Here is a 21,732-nt window from a genome sequence, read left to right as displayed (position 1 = left end):
GGGTTGGTAGTTCCTCTCTCCCCACAGTTTGTATATTAAGCTGTAGTTGGCTTCCATTGCACGCCCTTATGTTAGTCCCCTTTGGGTTTATTTTATTTTGTATAAGTTTTGACTCCGTAAATGTCTTCACTCTTCTATTTTTTTTTTTGTGACCGAAGTGTCCCCTTGTTTTAGAGCAACATGTACGAGACATCCTTGTATGTTGACATCCCTTCCTTTTTGCCCCACATTCTTAATACAAATATCTGGAGCTCTACTGCTACCAGTTTTTTTAACCAATTTTATTATTCCTAAATGTTTTGCCTCGTGCAAGGATGTCATCCCGGAAGATGACAAGCTTCAACTATTGTTGCTCGTGTGATCTCTGTAACACTTGACATCTGTTTATAGTGTCTGTTCCAAGCATGACTCAGTCCTGCAACAAATGCTCTCAGATGCACATGGAGGTCCTCAGAGAGCAGGAAGCTAAACTCTACATTGCAGAACACAAGAAATTAGGTTGGTCTACATCCACGTTGCCCTAGTCAGGTAAATCGAAGCTGAAGTTGAAGGACAGGTCAAAGAAAAGGCACAAGAAACACAAACGTAGCTCATCGATGTCCACAAGCTCTAGCTTCAGGAAGAGATCTCATAGCATTTGAGGATCCTAACTCTGGCTTCTCGTTCCTCTTTCTCAGATGCAGATTATGGAGCTGATGTGGCCCGTGTTCTAGGGCCATTGTTGACTTTGCAGCAATTTGTGGTGTTTAAGGAAGCTATACTGTAGATAGCTACACTCAGTCTCTCTCTTGTGTGCCTTCTGGCCCCAAGGACTCCTCAGGTCATCCAGTAGATTTTCCACTTGTGGGCCTGCCCTGCAATTGACTGAATCTGTGCAAAGTCTACCTATTCTACCACTAGTGCCAGGCCGTGCCTCAACTCCTGTTCTGCAGGCTTCTTTGGCTATTGTTCCACCAGTATCACTGCCAGCTCCAATTATGTCAATCTCAGATCTTACTTGAGTCCTGGCCCTGGACCTCGACCAGTCTTCGGCGAGAGAAAGTCCGTGTCACTACTCAATCACAAAAGCACATCCAAAAGTTGTGGAGGCTTCCCCTCTGATTTCCTTCCCTCAACATCAGTATTTCTGGGTAATAAAAGCTGTTTCAAAATCAAATGTGGTACAAAGTCTTAAATCATTCTAACATGATGGTGAGGATGAACAGGATTAGAACAATTGCTTTCTCCTCATTTTGCTGATGTCTGTATCTTTATTTGCAAAATATGAATGGATATCACTAAATGCCAGTGTCCCATCACAGTGCATTACCCATCAACAGCACAGCTACCTCGCCTCTTACTCGTTGACATTTTGCTTGTCTTTGACCAGTGCTGCACTGCCTTTTGGCTAGGTTTGCACTATTGAAATACCATATGCATACATACAGTGGATTTGATACTTCGGCTGATTCTGTGTGAGATTCACATTTAATGCCTCCGACCAAGTAAAGTGCCCCTTTTGATGTTGTGGTTCATAGGGCAGCATAGGTTTTGGATTTACCACTTTAGACTGATGAGAACATACCTAACATCTTGACATATACATCAACCTTGAGCTTCTATTTCAGAGCCTCTGTTGCCATTCTGTTAGTCTTTAGTTGCCCTTATTTTGGCAGACTGTTCAAAACCATTTTCAGCCCTGCAGTGAGTCCCCTATTGCTAGACACCAGAGGCCAGTGCGTGGGCCCCCCAGATTCTTCGCTTAGCACCCTACACCTGAGACCCTGGTGGTGCATGCTTCTACTTGTAAGGTCAATTCAACATTTTTTCCATCTGCTGCAGCAGACAGTCATAACATACTGATACAATAGGCAAGAAAGTTTTCTCAGGCAATCTAGTTGTATGCTCTTTGTTTGCTTCTTGCTTTTGGTCTGCTATTGCCACACTCCTTTGGTTGTGCCATGTGAGGATTTGTCCATGCTGAAGAAGAACCTCCATAACTCCTTTGCACAAACTGTTCACGATAGCCAGGCAAATCTTAGATTTTGACTTGGGCAACAGTGACTCGGTTGCCAGTGGCATAGGAACAAACACCATCATTATCATTATCATCATCATCTACTGGTGGCTTTCCAGAGGCTAGAAACCTATGTAAAATATGTGGTGCAGACACTTGGCTGGCCCTCCAGGCCTTTTGCAAGCATGACTCACTGGATGCATATTCTCAGTAAGGAAGATACAGCTTTTGCCCAGGAAGTCTTGTCTGGCATACTCTGTATTCAACTCTGTACATGCTTGGGGCTGTGAAATTAGATCCCCAGGAAGGCTAGAAAGAAGACAGCAAGAATATTTTTTTAAAATATATTTTTATTTTTTATGGGCAACATAGCATAGACAAATGATAGACAACAGTTCGGTGAGTCAATCCCATTATCCGTATGTCTATTATAGTAACAATTAACAACCTCTTACTCCTCCATCTCCCACCCCCACCCAAAACAGGAATTAGTTCATACAGGTTTACTGATGAGAGTACCAGCTGATAAATGACGAGTACATCTGATAAAAACGCATTTATTGCCACCAAGCCCATCCCGAACTCTATGACCCATTGTCCTCCAGCACCTCTAAGAATAACATTCTGTGCATTTGCCCCATATTTTGCAAAATTTTCAGGGGACAACTTCTACTGGCATAGGTGGCCTTTTCAGCCACCATATATATGTCCATAGCTCTTTTTCGTTCCTGTAATGTGGGGCACTCTCCTGACTCCCAGTAGCGAGCCACAGTTCTCTTAGCCACCACGAGGCCAAGACTTCAAAACAGTAGTTGGGCCCGGGGAAGATCCGTGTCATTAGGGATCCCCAGGTGGAGAAACTAGGGTCTAATGGAAGGTGTATCGAGAGCCTGGCACTAAGTTCCCCGGTGTTTGCGCTCCAATAAGCCTGTATTTGGGGACAGCTCCGGATAGTGTGGAAGAAGGAGCCCTCATCATAATTACACCATAAACAGTGTGGGTCTTGAGCCCTCGCCATGGCATGGATGTGACACATATTGTAGTACAATTGGTGTAAGATTTTAGATTGGGCCAGTTGCAGCTGTGTTTTTATACCTACTTCCCTAGGGTGCAATAGGGCTGCCTCCCAATCACTGACTTCCATGACCCTCACATCGTCCACCCATTTCGCTCGCAGACCATTCAGGATATCAGGCATATTGTTATTAAGGGCTCCTTACGTGAGAGAAATAGCACCTCTCCCTGATTCTTCCTTCAGCAACCTCCCCTACAGCGGGGCAATGTCTGGGATACCCTCACCCAGGAGCCCCTCTGCCTTCCATGCATGTCGCACCTGCGTGTATTTTAAAAATTGATTCTCTTGCATTCCAAACTCTCTCTGGAGCGAGGAGAACGGCACAATGTTGTCATTTTCAATCAAATCACCCACTTTGGAGATTCCTATTAAATCCCAGGCCTTAAATCCCTTCAGTTATCGCAGCTCCAGAAGCCAGCACCCCTTCCACAATGGTGTTCCCTTCGTGGGTTTGCTATACTACCCGATGGATTTAGTAGCTCTAACCCAGGCTGCTATTGCTAACCAAATGGCAGGAAGGGGAGGTTTGATCCCCTGATCCCCATGCAGATAGTGTAGATAAGGCCTCGATTCCGATTGTGACCGTTCCAGTCTTAATGTGGAGTGATCTAGGGTGGGGGGTAAAAAAACAAAAAAAACAATCATTAACATTTATGAGGTGGGACGCCCAATAATAGGCATGCCCGTCCAGTAGAGCTATTCTACCATTGTATTGATTGTGCTGCAGAGTTTTAGGGCTATTCTAGGGTTCTTGCCATCCCACAACAAAGTTTGCATATCCCCTTTTATTGTGGTAAAGGCCTCTAGAGGGATCGAATAGTACATATTCTGCAGGACATTAAGTAACTTAGATAATGACGCCATCTTAAACATGGCTGCTCTCCCTAACAGTGTGAGGGCAGTCCCCTCCATCTCTCCACGTCCTCCCGGGAGGTGTGTATCACTCTCCTGAGGTTACGTTGAAGCATATCTCTTTTCGTAGTACCATAAATATGCCCAGATACTTAAACCCAACAGTAGCATGCAGCACTCAGTGGGAGAGAGGAAGCGTCTTCATCTCCCCCTCCTGGAGGTGAAGTACTGACTTGTCCCAGTTAATGTGGTAGCCTGAATAGCTCCCATAATTTTCAAACAGCTGGAAAAGCAGAGGGAGGGACTGGGTGGGCTTTGTGATATAAAGTAGGATGTCATCCAAGTAAAGTGAGACCTTCTCATCAAATGTGGTCTCGCCCGAGATATGAAAACCCCTGATTCCTAGATGGTCACGAACCCTGCATGCCTGTGATTCTATTGTGATGGCAAACAGGAGAGGGGGCAGGCGACAACCCTGCTTCGTACCCCTACTGATCAGAAATTCCAAGGACATCCTCCCATTCACTGGGGCCTGGTCCAAGAGTTTAACCCAGCGGTTCCCAACCTGTGGTCCGGGGATCCCTGGGGGTCCACCAAGCCTCCTCCAGGGGTCAGTGACTGTTGAGAAAATTAACTAGTATTAACAGATTAATAACGTGTATCTAAATAAAGTGGCTACATGTCCAATTGAAAATATTAAAACTTGCTGTAAATGTTAAAGAATTTGAAATTGAAGGATAAAAGTAAACTAGTACCCTTAGATTGATTCGTTGAAGCAGTGCAGGTGCATCAAACAGAATATAGTATGGGCAACATGTGGCTTCAATTGAATTTAGAAAAGCTCCAACCTTCCTATTAAAATTAAATGCTGTATTTTGTATTAATATTTGTTTGCAAATTAAGTAGAATGTGTTATCATTTGTGTATTTGTTTGATGAATGCTTGTTTCTGCATTTTTAGGTCAAGCATAAGCGCACAACCACTTGTATTCTTTTAAGTATACTTCTTCTGTGGGCTTCCAGCTATTTCATTTGTTAGTTTCAGTATCATTTAAAAATCCTTGCTTGCTAGTGGTCAGTCATGCTTCTTTGTTCCTCCTTCTGTGTGGGAGCAAGGACCAACTACTGTATAATTACTGCCTGTGTGCTGAGAGCTTGTAATTGCTTAAAGCCAAGGCACCCAGCTCTACCAGGGCTCTGCAATCCTTAGAGATAATGCCCACTTCTGTTCCTTCATATTGCGATCCCACTCGCAGCTCCATCAGTGCACCTCAGTTCACACACTCCAAGCCCTCAAGCTGTGCCAGTGCCAGGAACCCCACACACACTGTCTGCCAGAGCACCTGAGTTCTTGCAGTTAGTACACTCTGCGGCTCCAGTACTGCGGCCTCGGGCTCAGCTCCATCATTGCACCTCTGTTCACTCACTCCAAGCCCGCAGCCGTGCCAGGAACCCCACACATGCTGTCTGCCAGAGCACCTCAGTTCTCGCAGTCAGTCACTCTGCTGCTCCAGTACTGGGACCTCGGGCTCAGCTCCATCATTGCACCTCTGTTCACACACTCCAAGCCCTCAGCCGTGCCAGGAACCCCACACATGCTGTCTGCCAGAGCACCTCAGTTCTCGCAGTCAGTCACTCTGCTGCTCCAGTACTGGGACCTCGGGCTCAGCTCCATCATTGCACCTCTGTTCACACACTCCAAGCCCTCAGCCGTGCCAGGAACCCCACACATGCTGTCTGCCAGAGCACCTCAGTTCTCGCAGTCAGTACACTCTGCTGCTCCAGTACTGGGACCTCGGGCACATCTATATCAGTGCACCTCTGTTCACACAGTTCTAGCCCTCTGCCGTGCCAGTAGCCCCACACACGTTGCCTGGCAGAGCACCTCAGTTCTTACAGTCGGTTCACACTGCTGCTCCAGTACTGGGACCTCGGGTGCAGCTCCATCAGTGCACCTCAGTTTACACACGCCAAGCCCTCAGCCGTGTCCGTGCCAGAACCCCACACACACCGTCTACCAGAGCACCTCAGTTCTTACAGCCAGTACACTGCTGATCCAGTACTAGGACTTTGGGCGCAGCTCCATCAGTGCACCTCAGTTCCACCCCGGCAAGGTCTCTTCCTTCCCTATACTGGGACCCCGCTCACATACAGTTCCATTACAGCACCTCAATTCTAATATTTAGTCCCATTGCCAAGCCAAAACTGGACACAAAAGAGCAAAAAACAGCACAGCCAGTGCACCTTAAGTCTAACATTCAGTGCCACTGTTTATGTGAATCACCACAGCTCCGCCAGAATCCATCAGTTCTAACATTCAGTGCACATTTCTTCTCAGTACTAAGGTTCACACAGCAACACTGGCACGCCAATACTACGTTCCACACATAGCTCCATTAACATACCTCCCTTCTGGCCTTGTGTGCCCGTTAATATTCCAGTACTGCATCCCACATACAACTCTGTCAGTACACCTCAAACCTAACCTGCAGCGCCCCATTATTCCAATACCAGGAATTACACGGCGCTCTGTTTCTCATTCCTCACCCGCTGCCTTTCTGTTATTCCGGCACTGGGCCGGGACACAGCTCTGTTTATACCCCCAATCCTGATTTGAAGCACCCCAGTATTGCTGTATTGGGGTTCACATACAACTCTGATAATGCGCCTCCTGCTGTTCTGCAGTTCCCTCTGCTGTACCACACTCTGACTTATGTTTGAGGATGTGGGGGAGCTAATTAAATATATTCCTAGCTACCATCTTTATTTGGGAAGGTCTGTTTCACCCATTTCACTCCGTTTGTTCCTTTACTCGGTTTACTCTCAATGTTTTCGATCTCCCCACTTTTCTCTTTCCAGCTCTTAAAATCCACACGTTAACAGTTTCGCTCTTTCTTTCCAATGTTTATTTCCTCCTTCTCTCTTTTTTATTTCCCTCCTCCTCTTGCTACCTTCTCTTTCAAACTCGCAACCTTGTTTTGTTCCTCCCTTTTTTCTTCATCAGGCGTTCATTCTTTCGCTATTGTTTTCTCTTCCCTTCATTTTTTATTTGTCTTTTTTATTTGCTCTTTTTACTCAGGATGTGTCCTTTCACTTTGTTTTTTTTAGATCTTTCTTCCTTCCTTTCTCTGGTGTTTTTCTTATCTTTATCTATTAATTCACGTTTTACTATAAATCCCTCTTTTTCCCATCTGTGTGTGGAAGCCACAGGTTACTTGTCGGGAGCCGAAGTGTCAAAGTGGTTTTCTCATTCTGTGTCAGTGGGAAATGTGTCAGTACACAGATGTCATGGTTCTTTCTCTGTTTGTTTCTCTCACCATCTCTCTTTTTTCTCTAATGTTCGTTTTTCTTTCACACTTCTTTCACTATTTTTTCCCCTTTATCTTTCGTTCGCTAGCTTCCTTCCCTTTTTTCTTTTACATTTGCTCTATTTCTTCTCTTAGTTGTGTTTTCATTTTCTTGTTCTTTCTTCCCCTTCTTACTTTTATTTCTTTGCTACCCCTTCTCTTCTTCCTTTTGTCAATTGTATTCCTTTTGCTTCTCTTTTTCTTCCCCATCTGCTATTTTTCTTGAGACCTAGTTATCAATGGAGCAACCGGTACAGTGGCACTGGGGCCCAGAGACCTATGGACCTCACTCAACTCTAATTATTGCTGTATTTTCCTACCAAAATTGCTGTCAACCATTTTCCTTTCTTACTCCAGGGCACATGCCTCTGTTACTACGCCGCTTGTCCTCTCCATCTTTACTCCTGAATCCTTCTTTCCTTTCACCCTCCAATCCGTCCCAAATTATATTTTTGCTATGGCGTTTTGAGCATTACACTCTAATGCCAAAAGTTTATTTCTTATAAAGGTTGATATTATAATTGTATATGTTTTAATACCCTCTCCTTATTACAATTATGACCATGATTCAGGCCAACTTGACATCCTTATCACACCGTTACTGTTTGAACACTCTTGATATGTTTGGGTGACCCTTCTAGTATATGTCTCCTCTGTGGCTGTCTTGTGTCTTTTTTGGGGGAATTATGTTAGCCAGCCAGCACCTCTGATGGTGGTTGTGGCGAAAGTGGTATTCTATTGGAATTATCAGCATGGTAGATTTAAATTAGGATGCTAAATGGCAACATTTAAATTTTTGCTACAGCTAGAGGAAGAAGGTAGATGGAAGTGATTTAGTTAAATGCAGGGCCATCGGAATTATATGGCAGGAAAAGATGAAATTATGAGGCAGGGTTGACAAATTTATGTGACAAGAAAAGCCCCATTATCAATCTACAATGCCAATATCTCTAACTCAAGCAAATGCAAGACCTATTGAATTGCAAATGCTTGATTGTGTATTTTTTTGCGGCTTAGACCAACAGTATTTAGGCCGGGGTCCCTGGCTTAAGTAATGACTCAGGGAGGGGGTCCCAGGATTCCAATAATTATTCAGTGGGGGTCCCCAGGTTCAAGTAATGATAAAGTGGGGGTCCACAGAAGACAAAAAGTTTGGGAACGACTGGTTTAACCCATTTCCTATAGTGGGGACCAAACCCAAATTTCACCAATGTATATTCAAGGAAGGGCCAGTGTACAGCATCAAAGGCCTTCTCAACGTTTAGTGCTAGAAAAACATGTGGCTCCATGTGATCCTTTATTTCATTCATCCAGTTATGCATACATGTAAGATTATACCGTGTGGACCTGCTGGGCATAAAGCCCGACTGGTCACAATGTATCAGTGGTACAATAACTTGTAGAAGTCTAGTGGCTAAAATAGAGGGCAGTATTTTCACCTCGATGTTGAGTAGAGAAATCAGACGCTTTGAACCACAGTGTTCCCTTAATTTGCCATCTTTGTTTATTACTACTATAGTTGCGATCCTAAGGTCATAAGGGGAGTCCCCTGCTGATCAGCCTCCAAAAACGTGTAAAAGATGGGGTCTTAGCAAATCCATGTATCGCTTGTCGATTTCCACCAGAATACCATTGGGACCCGGGGTCTTATTTGAGTTGCGCTTAGCCGTGGCGGCCCGAACTTCCACCAATGTTATCTCCGCCTTGAGTGTTTCTTAAGCCTCTTTTGCTAGTCCAGGAGTCATGATCGGATCTAGACAGGAAGCTATCTGGGGTGGTGCCTGCAGCTGCCTGGCTCTATAGAGGTCTTTGTAATAACGAGCAAAGGCATCAGCGATTGAGGTGTCGATTCTGCGACCTCCCCCGAGGGTCTGACTATTCGGCGAACCCACCTGGCTTCTACTACTTTCCTTCCCAACCAGGCCATACGTTTTCCAATTTTGTCACCCGCATCGTATAACCTGCCTAAGGTTGCTAACATTTGATTTTTGGCGCTGTCTTGTGCCAGAGCTTGATATTCTTTCCTCAGTAGCGCTAGTCGTCTTAAGGACAGGGGGCTCAGGCGCTGGTCCCAGAGTTTTCTCAAGCTCCAGCAGCTGACCATCCAGTCGCTCCCGGGACCTGAGTGTTCTCTTCCTTTTCTGTGCAATCAGGTTTTGGGCCCTGTACGAAGGACTGTTTTGTATGCTTCCCTCAGCACTATTTTGTATGTGACTGAGTTAGCATTTTCCGTAAAGTAGATCTCAGTGTTCACCCTAACTTTGACTGCTACATCTGATCTTGTAGGTCCCAGGTGTTTCATTTCCAGACTGTCCTACCACTAGCCTCTCTGCCTAGTTATAGTAACAAGGGTGAATGGTCTGATATGCCTTGGGCGAGGTAGTCAGTCTGTAGTATTGTGCTAACTTCACCCGCTCGGGCAAAGACATAATCTAAATGGGTAAAGACTCTGTGGGCCCCAGAGAAGCAGGAGTAGCTCCTTTAATGGAGCTGAGCCCACCTCCACAGATCTGAAAGGCCAAGGCATTCGTAAAACATGCAAGTTGTAGGGTGAGATATCAAACCATCTGGGTTCGTCCTATCTTCGTCTGGTACCATGACATCATTAAAATCTATGTCCACCACATGGAGTGAGGAGCCTGCTCCTAGCAGAATGCTAACCAGTTTCTCTGGGGTAGAGGAGCATATACACTAATCAGTGTGACATCTGTCCGTCCCCAAAACCCTTTAATTCCAACATATCTTCCTGGTGGGTCTACCCATTGCTTCATAATTGTAAAGGAAGTGTTTTTCCTGATAAGAATAGCCACTCACCTAGACCCAGACATGTATCCCAAGCGTGCAAGTGTCATGTAGGCTCCCCTCCCCAAAAATCTACACTGTATGCCCTTAAGATGTGTTTCCTGCAAGAATACCACAGACGGATGAATCAGCTTTATATATTGGTCCACTAGTGTCCTCTAGACCCTGTCTTCAAGGCCAGTCACGTTCCAGGATAGGATTGAAATCATCCTATCATCCGCCTGTGGGACACTCATCCTGTATATGGAACTAAGAACTGAAAGAAACAAGATCAGGACAGCTGTCTAGTTGGTGGCTAAGGATTGAGGCAAGGTATCTGCCCCCGGCTAGAGTCGGGCAACGACCAATGTGTCAGTGAAGTCCATTCCTCAATTAAGTCAGTATCCATAACCTGCACAGTTGCTAGTTAGCAAAACAGCATCTGCGCTCTCCAAACTTCACACACCAAAAAACGCAAACCAGTTTTCCAATCCACCCCCTCTCCACCCCACAAGGACAGCCGCAAGTGAAACCCCACATAACTGAATATATATTACTCAACAGGGAAGACTGAGAGATCTGTAGCTCCCCACTCTCCCCACTAACTCAGTCACACCAACCAACCACAAACAACAGCAGAGAATTCTGTCCCTGATAACATTGACTCGGCGATGGAGAACAAACAAGGTCATCTTCCTACTCCTAGGGCCGGCAGTGAAGGGGGGCACTGACAAGAATTCACCCCCATTTGGCCCTGGATACTATGCCAAATCAATCGCTAAGGTGTTGCCTGTAGTTGTGCAGTCATACTGTTTGGTAGGGCACTCTCTGTATCATCTTCAAAAGCATTGATGGCCCCTGCAAGAGGTGGGGGGGGGGTCTCTGTGTTCGTCTCCTGTTCCTCCCCCAGTTCCTCATGCGAGGGCGCTTCCTCTGCTTACTTCGCTTGGTGTCCATCGACTGGTTCCCATCTGAGTCCAAAGATAACGTCAGGTGTTCCAAAGTACCCTGTCTCTGCCACGGCATGTCTATGTTCCTCTGTGATTGTCACGAACCGTTCCTTCTGGGTCATCGTTTGTCTTCTGGCCGGGCACCCTCCACAATGTAGAGGCGGGGGTCAGGCTCACCCAGCAATCTGGGGCACTCTTCCAACCATGTCTAGGCCTCTTCTGGTGTCAGAAAAAAGTAGGATATTTCCTGGAACAAGACTTTAAGCTTGGCTGGGAACATAGGCATGCATTGTAGTGGAAGGCCAGATATCTAGCCTTCAACTCATCAAAGGTACGCCTCTCTTTCTCTACCTCCCTAGTATAGTCTGGAAATATCAGGATTTTTGAGTTGTCATGGCTGACGTCCCCCCAAATTGTGCCCCTCTAAAAGGATCATATGTCTGTCTCGAAAGTTCAGAAATTGTGCAATCACAGTCCTGGGGGGGCCCAATGGGTTTGCCCACAAATGTATGGTGTCCCCTTCCTATAACAAAGCAAGAGGAGAATTTGTCTTGGAGGGAGGATAGAACGTAACCACTTGTCCAGGAACTGAGCCATGTTGGGGCCCTCAGTCCCCTCGGGAAAGCCTACAATACCTAGATTGTTACATCAAGTGCGTTTTTTGGCATCTTCTAATCTTCACAGCACATCTTTGGTTGTGGCCCGATCCTCAGTAATGTCTTTGCAGAGGCTTGCGACCTTGTTCTCCAATTCTGAGATCGGTGACTCCGCACAGGAAACTCTTTTAGCCACGTTACAGAGACCCAGGCACAACAGAGATACTTCCAAGCATACTTCGCCTACCCTACCCTCAAGTGCCTCTCTGGAAGATTGTATAGCCAAGAGGAGGGCTACACAGTCTCGGCAGGAGGGTTTTGGGGGTCACCACCCTCACATATTGATCCAGTCGCCTTTGGGAGGAAGATTTGTGGTCTTTGTGTTTAGCCATTGGCCCCCTTGGTTTGTGTCCTCCTACTCGTGGCACAGGACCACAGGGCATCCACTAGGGCTGACAGAGTTCCAAGCAAAATCCAAGCAGTGCAGGCAACACTCAAGTCCCGGTGCTTCCCTGTCTGAACTCTTCAGGGCTCTAATAACCTTCATTAACACTTCAAGTCCTCCATCTTAGGGGTGTCGGGACCAGGATAAAAACAGGATTTTTTCAGGCCGGGTTGGAGCTTTCTTACAATGCGTCCAACTCCGATGCAATCTTGGCCATGTCCCTCAAGATAGCAAGAATATTAGCATAAGAGAATATAATGATCGCAGTACTCTTAATGTGGCTCTCACTGCCTATACCATGCTCCAAATTTACATACAAAAGCATCACGTGCCAACTGAGTTGGGATGGTTGGTGATGCACAGTACACAGTTGGGCAGTGCCCAAAGTGAGGATGCTTGCTCATGGACCCTCTTTAAAAGTCTGAAAATGGCAGCATTTAATAGAATGTTTTTTCTGATCCTGACTACAATGCAGGCATTCCTAACCTACTGTGAATTACAGAACAACATAGTTACTGTGACAGAAACATTTCCCCTTTCCACTCAAGTAACTTAAAACAAGTGTTTAGCTGTTTCTGCTAGGCCAAATATTTGTTTGAAGAAGTACATTTTCAATATACAATCAATATTTTATCTTTGAATGTATAAGTTCTCTTCTAAGTCATACTGTGTCCCCACTCCTGATTACACTGAGTGACATTTTCTTTAACTCATACCACAAACTACAATGTTTCTGGTCGCCTGTGTTGAAAGGTTTTTTATTTTGTAAAAGGTGAGATTGGTATAATCTCAGATGTGTTTTCTCATTAGACTCTTACTTTCTTTTGTGTTGCTTTAATCATTGCTTTCCCTGCTTAGTTCAGTAATCTAGTCAGTCCTGTGATGGGGTCACTTTGAAATTGTACTGATAGTTGAAAACTAGTCTATTCAATTCAACTATGATTGGCATTAATATTTCCGTTCATATGAAAGAACATTGTTGACTAATTGCTGTGTGGGTTTCAATGTTCTTGTGTGGCTGTGACTAACATGGAGGTCTAAGCTTTGTTTGTGTCACAGTAATACTAATCGAGTCAATAAAAAGATGACACCTGCAGGCATAGACTAATATGATCTTATTTTTCAATTTGCAGATTGGTATGGTGGCCTGGAAAATGACCCTGAAGAGCCCCGAATATTCAGATGGCCGAGACATTGTGGTTATTGGCAATGACATCACTTACAGAATTGGTTCTTTCGGTCCTCAGGAAGACTTGCTTTATCTGAGAGCTTCAGAGCTGGCTCGCTCAGAGGGGATCCCACGAATTTATGTGGCTGCCAATAGTGGAGCAAGAATCGGGTTGGCCGAGGAGATCCGCCACATGTTTCATGTTGCTTGGGAAGATTCTGCTGACCCTTATAAAGTGAGGGCTTATTGCATGTTTTCATCTATTACAAGATGCTTGTCTTTACCTATGTTTTGGGGGTTGAGAGGCTGCACTTAAGAAATGCTGTTGGATTGAGAGCAATGAGTGCTGATTTTAATCACAAGCCTCCTGTATTAGCAGTAGAAAGGAAGACATCCTTCACAAATACCTATATTTGCTCCAAAACTGCTATGCAAGGACTGTCTTAAGTAAGTGAATGGTTTGTTCAACTTACATTAGCAGTGGTTTGGTGTAATTCTGCTGCTTGTGAAAGTTATGTGTGCTTGATCACTGGAATGTGAAGCTGTGTGTGTACCCCCAGATCAGGTCCAAAATGAGCAGCTGCAATGCCAGCATTTCCGAACATACTCTCCCAAAACTCACCATCTCTTTTGGCAAAAACCCAGGTTTGTTGTGGGTGAAGACTTGTGAAATGCCATGCCACCTTAAGCCTCCTCTCTGCCGAGATGACCATCACATATGTCAGCCTGACACCTGCTCACCACGAGTCATAATAAGAGCACCAGCTCATTTGAAAGGAACTAGAGGGTATTGACAAAGGTGAGAAAGTCCTGAATGCAGAAGGAAATTAGTGTCTCCGTTTTTACGTTTGACCTGCAAATGCTGTGTTATGGGGCTGTATATTCCAATAAAACATACTTACCAAATCTTAACATTGTGAAGGCAAATGCACATTACATCCATTGTGAGATGTTGTCAGTCATCAAATTTGGTCTTGGGTTGGTGCTATGCGGTTGCTGCAGTGCCTCACCTTCAAATACTATATTAGTCCTGCTCTCATTGCAATCTGTTGTAGACTCTTGTAACGGTTGTACAACAGCAACACTAAACTAAAAGAGTTACATAAGTGGTATGTCCATAAACTAGGTGCTATACATGGGAAGGGTATTTTGTCTTTCCTGTGTCTAGTGCACAGTTTAAAGACCTGCATTTGCTGCTCTGCTACCTCCACTGCATAATATTATCATATTACATTGATCGACTTGGGGAGGAGGTCCGTTCCCTTTATCTCATATTTGCCACAACTCATGTAGCCGGGAGACCCTAAACCTTGGTTAAGACTTCATGTTGAACTACTGACTCTTCCAAATGACCAGGAACGTCCATAAGCAAGAAATGGAAGTCAACAAGTTGAATTACACCATTATTTGACATAATTGAGGTAAAACTGGATCGTTATAAAAAATTAAAGGTATTTCTTGGAATAAATTGCAGGTAAGGGTTAGGAAACCACTTGGATCTCTGAAGTGCAATATTTGCTTTTGTGGTGCCTCTTTAGAGGATACATTGATTTAGCACAGGCACTTTTTGTGCATGTGAATTATTTTTACGTAAGTCGCTTAAGGTTGAACGTTTATTTCTAAATTTATGAAGAAGTTTGTCTTACAGCCATGACTCCCTGGGTAAACCTATGACCTAAAATTTTTAGCGCTAAATGATCCTAGCAGTAATACTCACCATTTGGGTAATTTCTGTGGTTTGTTGGTCTGTAAAGTCCTGAAAAAGTCATTGCCATATGTTCCTTTAGGTCTGTGTTTGCTGTAGTACACAAACCTGCTGATATCATTAAAGGTGAATATAAAATTATTCTGATACGTGGGTTCAGGATTAGCTATCATTATAGGGCCCAGTTCGTTATTAGCCCCCTTTCTACATTGTTTCCTCCTTTTCATGGCAGGTGAGTGATTAACTGATACAGGAGTAGCAGTAACTGTGTCCATACACCTTGTATGGTCAACACCATTCCGTGTGTCTTCCAGTTCTAGGGTGTGATTAGTATCAGTTACTAGATCTGTTGGTCTGAGGGGTCCCTCTGTACCTTCACTCAGTCCAACTGCCCCCAGGGAAAGGCGCCTTTCGGCAAGATCAATTTCCTTAGAAATAACTCCCACCGCCCGTACCAAAAAGGAATCGATTGTTGAACGGCATGATTCAGTATCTGCCTTCTGAACTATAGTTTTCCGTTTACCCATAGTTTGAAATGTATATTAACACCCACTTCAATAAATCAGTTTTCAGTTGCAAGGGGTGGGCATCCAATAGGGAAACAATAATAACATACCTGAATACTTAAATGTCTCCTATACGTTCCCAGCAAACCTTGTGGACATGCACCGTTTTATAGCTTAAAGCCAAGAAAGTAGGTCCAGCCCAGCCTCGTTCAGCCGCGGACGGGCCGCTTTTGGCCCGATCTTGGCTTGCGTGTCCCACGCGCGTTCCGCGCAGTGGAAAGCGCGTGTCAAGTTTATGCGCCTTTGGACGCTGCAGAGCGTTGTAGACTGCCTCCTCCCACTGGTGTGCCTGGGAGGTGTGGTCCGTTCAAGCCCCTCTCCCCCTGTGGCCAAGAGCAGAATGTAGCACGCAGCGGAAAGCACGTGTCAAGTTTATACGCCTTTGGGCACTGCAGAGCGTCGTAGGCGGCCTCCTGCCCGTGTGCCTGGGAGGTGTGGTCTGTTCAAGCCCCTCACCCCCTGTGGCCAAGAGCAGAGTGTTGCGCGCAGCGGAACGCGGATGTCAAGTTTATGCACCTTTGGGCGCTGCAGAGCTTCGTAGGCAGCCTCCTCCGGCCGGTGTGCCTGGGAGGTGTGGTCCGTTCCATTACTCACCCCCTGTGGCCTAGAGCAGAGTGGTACATGCTGATATATTCTGACAATCAATATACTCGAAGTGTACTTAAACTATCTCAGCACCCCTTTCTCATATATTTGTTGCCATCATATTTCCATACTACTGGTCATAGAGGGCTACCGTTGGGGGGAGGAGAGAGAGAGAGAGAGAGAGAGAGAGAGATAGATGAAAAGTTGGCTACATTTGCACTGTTTAGAGCACAGTTTAAAATGTGTTTTATGCTTTCCATTGGGTGCAACTCCTTCAATTCTGTACTTACTCATGAATTCTGTTATTATTTTTGTTTTACCTGAATATGTTAATCATTTGAACAAAATTAGGACATTATTGCATCTGCACTTCTACTAGTTTGTAGCTATTGTCACCTTACTGCCAGACTGAAAATAACGTGTGTGTAATGTTGAAATCTTAGTTACTGTGGTGAAAATTTACAGATTTTGTGTTCTCTAGGGATACAAGTACTTGTATTTGACACCGCAAGACTACAAGAAAGTCAGTGCTCTGAATTCAGTTCATTGTGAGCACGTCGAGGATGAAGGAGAATCCAGGTGCGTCTTCACTAGAACAACACATTTTAAATTTCTAGCATTCTAAAAGTGGCACTTAAGATGAAGACCTTTTTTGTTGGATAAATGTTAAATTCAGTATTAGTCACCCATACTTTAAATTGCAAGCTGTTTAAGATTGTTCATCCCTCTCATGCGTACTGAGCCACAATGTTGACTCTCAGTTAACTGCTTCAATTTGTGTTATGTAGCATCAAATAATTAATAGAATATGGCTATATCAAAACATTTGAAAGCATCAATATAAGATCTGAAATCATATCTGTATAATAGACTTCAATTCCCTATAATATTATTTCTTAAAATAACATGGCTTTCCTTTCTGATAATCTCTATGATGATTAAGGGTGGGTCACTTTTTGTATGACAAACACAAGGTGGCTGTCTCCTACATTGCAACACACCCACCCTACTTAAGGTCCCCGTGCCTCTCAAGATTGAAGCATATCACAAAAAGAACAGTGATATTTTTGTTGGTTTTTGGAAAATGAGAAACTTCTGAAAACATTTGCCATTTGCTAAGCAGCACATTAGTAACCTTTATTCTATATTAATATATGTAATTTAATTCCAATAGAGTGATTTTTGAACATGAGGTTCCTCTATGAGTACCATTCTTAATTTGCTTCCTCCCACTTTTGGTTCCCTTATAGTTGTGCTTACTTTTTAACACTTGATTTGAACTCTGACATTAGAATAATTGTTTCATTTGTTTCATTATTAGATATCTGGTATGTGTTTTCTTACATCATATATCGAAGTCTTGATGGTGTAGGCTGTATAGAGAGGAACAAAAAAGTGCCAGATTGAATGCATAAAATAATCTCAACCGCTGATAATTACTGTGGGTAGCATTCTAGTGCATAGTTTCTTTGCTTTTTTGCTCACAGTGCCAATATATACGGGGCAAACCCTATGGAAATCGGCATTGTTCCTAATCCAGCAGAAGCTGTCGTCCAAACTTAACAGCTGTGCTACACTTGAATTCTTTGCTTGCTGTGCTGTAGAGCCTCAAGCTGCAACTCTCTGATAAAACCCAACGGGGCAGAAACATGTCTTTGGTTGTTGGTTTTCTATTCAGAGGGGATGTAGCGTAGTCGTTCATGTGGGACTGTTCCTATTGGAGCAGGACCAGAGCCAGTTTGCATGTACTTTGCCACCTTCTGTAATGATACAAACAAACACGATATAGACCAGTAGTTCAGAATAATCCAGGCATTCCATCAACAGCTTTTCTGCTGAGTAAGATGATCTAAGCACAAGTCTTCATATTATACAGAATGAATACACTCACACATTCTGGAAGGTTTCGCCAGCTCTTCCAATCCGAAGCCCTAAGCCTCTTTGTGTGGACTGGCTGGTATGAAGGTTATCACTTGGCTTGAAAGCAAGTAGCAGAAATAGTTCCAACATATTAACGGAATAACAGTACCAATTACCCTACTTTCTACTAAGAATAGAGTGACCTAGAGCAGGAGTTCAGAGGCACCCCTGGTTTGAAAACTGCAAATAAAAAGGTAAAGAGAATAGTGTGAGTCATGGCCTCGAGTTCGATATATAGTCAATCCGCTAGAGAAAGACTGAGGATCTCCAATGGACCACGGAGATGCATATTTTCACTTTCTCGAAATATCTTGGTTGGAGTTCAGCATGTTTACGATTGTGTGTGTGTGGCCGGGGGGGGGATATACAGTTCTAACACTAACCATAAGTTGAGCATGCCCCTCTCACCATGAACTGCAAGGATCTGTAGGAAATAACAATTTATATGTTTATGACTTTTTTGTTGAAAATCTCATTATGAAGAAAGAATCCTACTTATCCATAATTAAATTTGCCAATAAGCCTCTGCCCTCCCTGACATAACTTTAAAAATGAGCATGGAAGTAGTGATTAAGAACAAGACCTGTGCTGTTAAAATTAACTAGCCTATGATTTCTTGAGGAGTCTCTAACCTTAAAGGGACAGTGTCAATCGTCTCTGATATTGCTGTTCACCGGATACCATTTCGAACAATGTTTTCTTTTAAAGGTAAAAATTAAAAGGGTATTGTCAGTGTGGCCACTTGCTAAGCTTTATTTTAAGTCTTGTTTTGATAATGTAAAAATGCAGTAAAGAATGTCTTTAATAGACGTTTGTTTAAAAATGTTTTCGAGAAATGCATATTTATCTTTAAAAAAAAATGTTCTGGGATGACAAAATAAGAAAAAAACTGTTCTGGGATCCTGCACATCTGCAGAGGTAGTCTATGTTGATGAATATAATGAACTATACCCATGATAAAGACCCAGAACTCCAACTATGTATTTATATTACACAAGAATCACAACAGAGCAAATTTCAATTCATGGTGCCAGTATTCTCACATGTGCTTGTCTAACCTACGTACATCCTCCACCCTCCCTCAGAGTACCATCATTCCATGATCTAGGTCACATTGGAATATTATGCTCCATTTCATCAACAGGTATAAAATAACAGACATCATTGGCAAGGAAGAAGGGATCGGAGTGGAAAACCTCAGGGGATCTGGAATGATTGCTGGAGAATCATCACTGGCCTACGAAGAAATCATCACCATAAATTTGGTATTTACAAACCATTGTACTTATAATTAAAAGCCAGTTGTTTATGGAAGCACATGCAAGGCTTTAGAAAGTGCTGCATGTTTAAAAGAAGCATGTGTGGTCTAATGGGTAATCTACCTTTTGAAGAAATGTTATCTCTGTATGATGTGTAGTCTTGGAGGGCATGTGCCTCAATCAGGGAATTTGTAAAGCGCGCTACTCACCTGTGAGGGTCTCAAGGCGCTGAGGGGTGGGGGGGCTGCCACTGCTCAAACAGCCATATCTTGAGATGTCTCCTGAAGGTAAGGAGGTTCTTGGTCTGACGCAGGTGGGTGGGAAGAGTGTTCCATGTCTTGGCAGCGAGGTGCAAGAATGATCTGCCGCCGGTGGTTGTTCTGCGGATGCGTGGGAAGGTGGTGAGGGCAAGGTCGTGGAGCGAAGGGTTGAGGTGTAGAAGGAGAGCCGTCTGTTGAGGTATTCTGGTCCAGTGTTGTGCAGTGCCTTGTGAGCGTGGGTGAGGAGTTTGAAGGTGATTCTCTTGTTGACGGGGAGCCAATGCAGGTCTCTCAGGTGGGCTGTGATGTGGCAGTGGCGGGGGATGTCCAGGATGAGGCCCGCAGAGGCGTTCTGGATGCGTTGCAGTCTTTTCTGGAGTTTGGCCATGGTTCCTGCATAGAGGGCATTGCTGTAGTCCAGTTTGCTGCTTACGAGGGCTTGGGTGACTGTTCTTCTGGTTTCAGTAGGGATCCATTTGTAGATCTTCCGAAGCATGCGGAGGGTGTTGAAGCAGGAGGAGGATATGGGGTTGACTTGCTGGGTCATAGATAGAGAAGAGTCCAGGATGAATCCCAGGTTGCGTGCGTGGTCGGTGGGTGTGGGTGTGGTTCCCAGTGTGGCAAGCCACCAGGAGTCTTCACATGCGGAGGGGAATGGTTCAAACGAAGATGAGGACCTCAGTCTTGTCGGAATTCAGTTTCAGGCAGCTGTTCTTCATCCATTCGGTGATGACCTTCATTCCTTCATAGAGGTTGGTCTTGGTGGTGTTCTTGGTGAGGGAGAGGATCAGCTGGGTGCCATCGGTGTATGAGATGATGTTGAGGTTGTGAGATCGGGCGATGTTAGCGAGGGGAGCCATGTAGATGTTGAAGAGGGTCGGGCTGTGGGACGAATCCTGGTGTACGCCGCAGATGATTTTGATGGCTTCATAGCGGAATGGAGGGAGGCGGACTCTCTTGAGTTCTGCCAGTGAGAAAGAAGGTGATCCAGTCCAGGGCTCTGTCGCAGATTCCTGTGTTGCTGAGGCGTGTGCGTAGGGTGTGGTAGCAGACGGTGTTGAACGCGGCTTAGTGGTCCAGGAGGTTGAGGGACGTGGTTTTGCCATTGTCCAGTATGGTTCTGATGTCAGTGGCGGCAATGAGGGCAGTTTCGGTGCTGTGGTTGCTGCGGAATCCGGATTGGGATGGGTCCAGATTGTTGTTCTCCTCAAGGAAACGGGTCAGTTGTTTGTTGGCAATTTTCTCAATTACTTTTGCCGGGAAGGGGAGCAGGGATATGGGCTGGAAGTTCTTGAGGTCCTTTGGGTCTGCCTTGGGTTTCTTGAGTGCGTTGATCACAGCGTGTTTCCAGCTCTCCGGGAAGGTGGCGGACTCGAAGGAACTGTTGATGATCTTCCGGAGTTGGGGTGCGATGATGGAGCTTGCTTTGTTGAAGATGTGGTGAGGGCAGGGGTCGGATAGTGAGCCAGAGTGGATAGTGTTCATGATTTCGATGGTGTTGTTGTCATTGATGTGGGTCCAGGAGAGCAGGAGGCTGGTGAGTGGTGAGTCTGTGGTGTCGTTGGTTGACGGGGGGTCAGTACTGAGTAAAGAGAGGACTGTGATTTAAGGTAGGGAGATGTGGTCTAGGAGAGAACTTTGGTGAAGGCAAGATTTATTCTATCTAGAGGAGACGTTAGTGGTCTATAGAAAATACATGGTGTAAAGCCTGGTGCTATGATCTACATTTGGAATGTGGTGGGTGCCGGAGGTGTGGTCAGTGAAGAAAATGTGGGGTAAGATGCTTTAACAGTCTACTGGAGATGGGTGTGGAAATGGAAAGAGGTCTAATTCAGGGAGAAGAGGTAATGTAAGATGAGTTGCAGAGGGGGAGTAAATCCAGAAAAGGAGGTGGCTTTGGATGGGGTGGTGTGGTTTAAAGAGAGATCAAGGCTATGGTTCTGTAGCGTTTAGATTGCAGGTCTGCTTTTGCAAGATATGTTACAAGAAAAGGAAGATGTGGTGTAGAGAGGTTATGATGCATGAAGCATATGATGCCTAACGAAGAGGTGTGATTTGATGGTTGGAGGTTTTTTTTGGAGCAGACGTGTGTTTTTCAAACAATGGGTAGTTTTGCTGCTTCAGTAATTTCTTTGATGTCAATGGTAATGTGATATCTAATCATATTAATATAATTTGTGATATTGTTTATTATAGGTGTGAGGTGATGTACATTCTAAACGTCAAAG

The 21,732-nt window shown here is 44.6% G+C and overlaps 1 protein-coding gene across 5 annotated transcripts in view; it reads left to right on the top strand.

Moving 5' to 3' along the window:
- ACACA (acetyl-CoA carboxylase alpha) overlaps positions 1-21,732 on the top strand; it is an 895,081-nt gene that overhangs the window by 506,921 nt on the left and 366,428 nt on the right. For all 5 annotated transcript variants that reach the window (XM_069226569.1, XM_069226573.1, XM_069226571.1 and 2 more), the window contains 3 exons: positions 13,175-13,444; positions 16,547-16,644; positions 19,130-19,250. In XM_069226569.1, coding sequence (XP_069082670.1) covers positions 13,175-13,444; positions 16,547-16,644; positions 19,130-19,250 — 489 coding nt within the window. The remainder of the gene's footprint in view (positions 1-13,174; positions 13,445-16,546; positions 16,645-19,129; positions 19,251-21,732) is intronic.

This window comes from Pleurodeles waltl, chromosome 3_2 (assembly GCF_031143425.1).
Source record: "Pleurodeles waltl isolate 20211129_DDA chromosome 3_2, aPleWal1.hap1.20221129, whole genome shotgun sequence".
NCBI lineage: Eukaryota > Metazoa > Chordata > Amphibia > Caudata > Salamandridae > Pleurodeles > Pleurodeles waltl.
The sequence above is the reverse complement of the archived record's forward strand: the minus strand, read 5'-3'. Positions and strand labels throughout refer to the sequence as shown.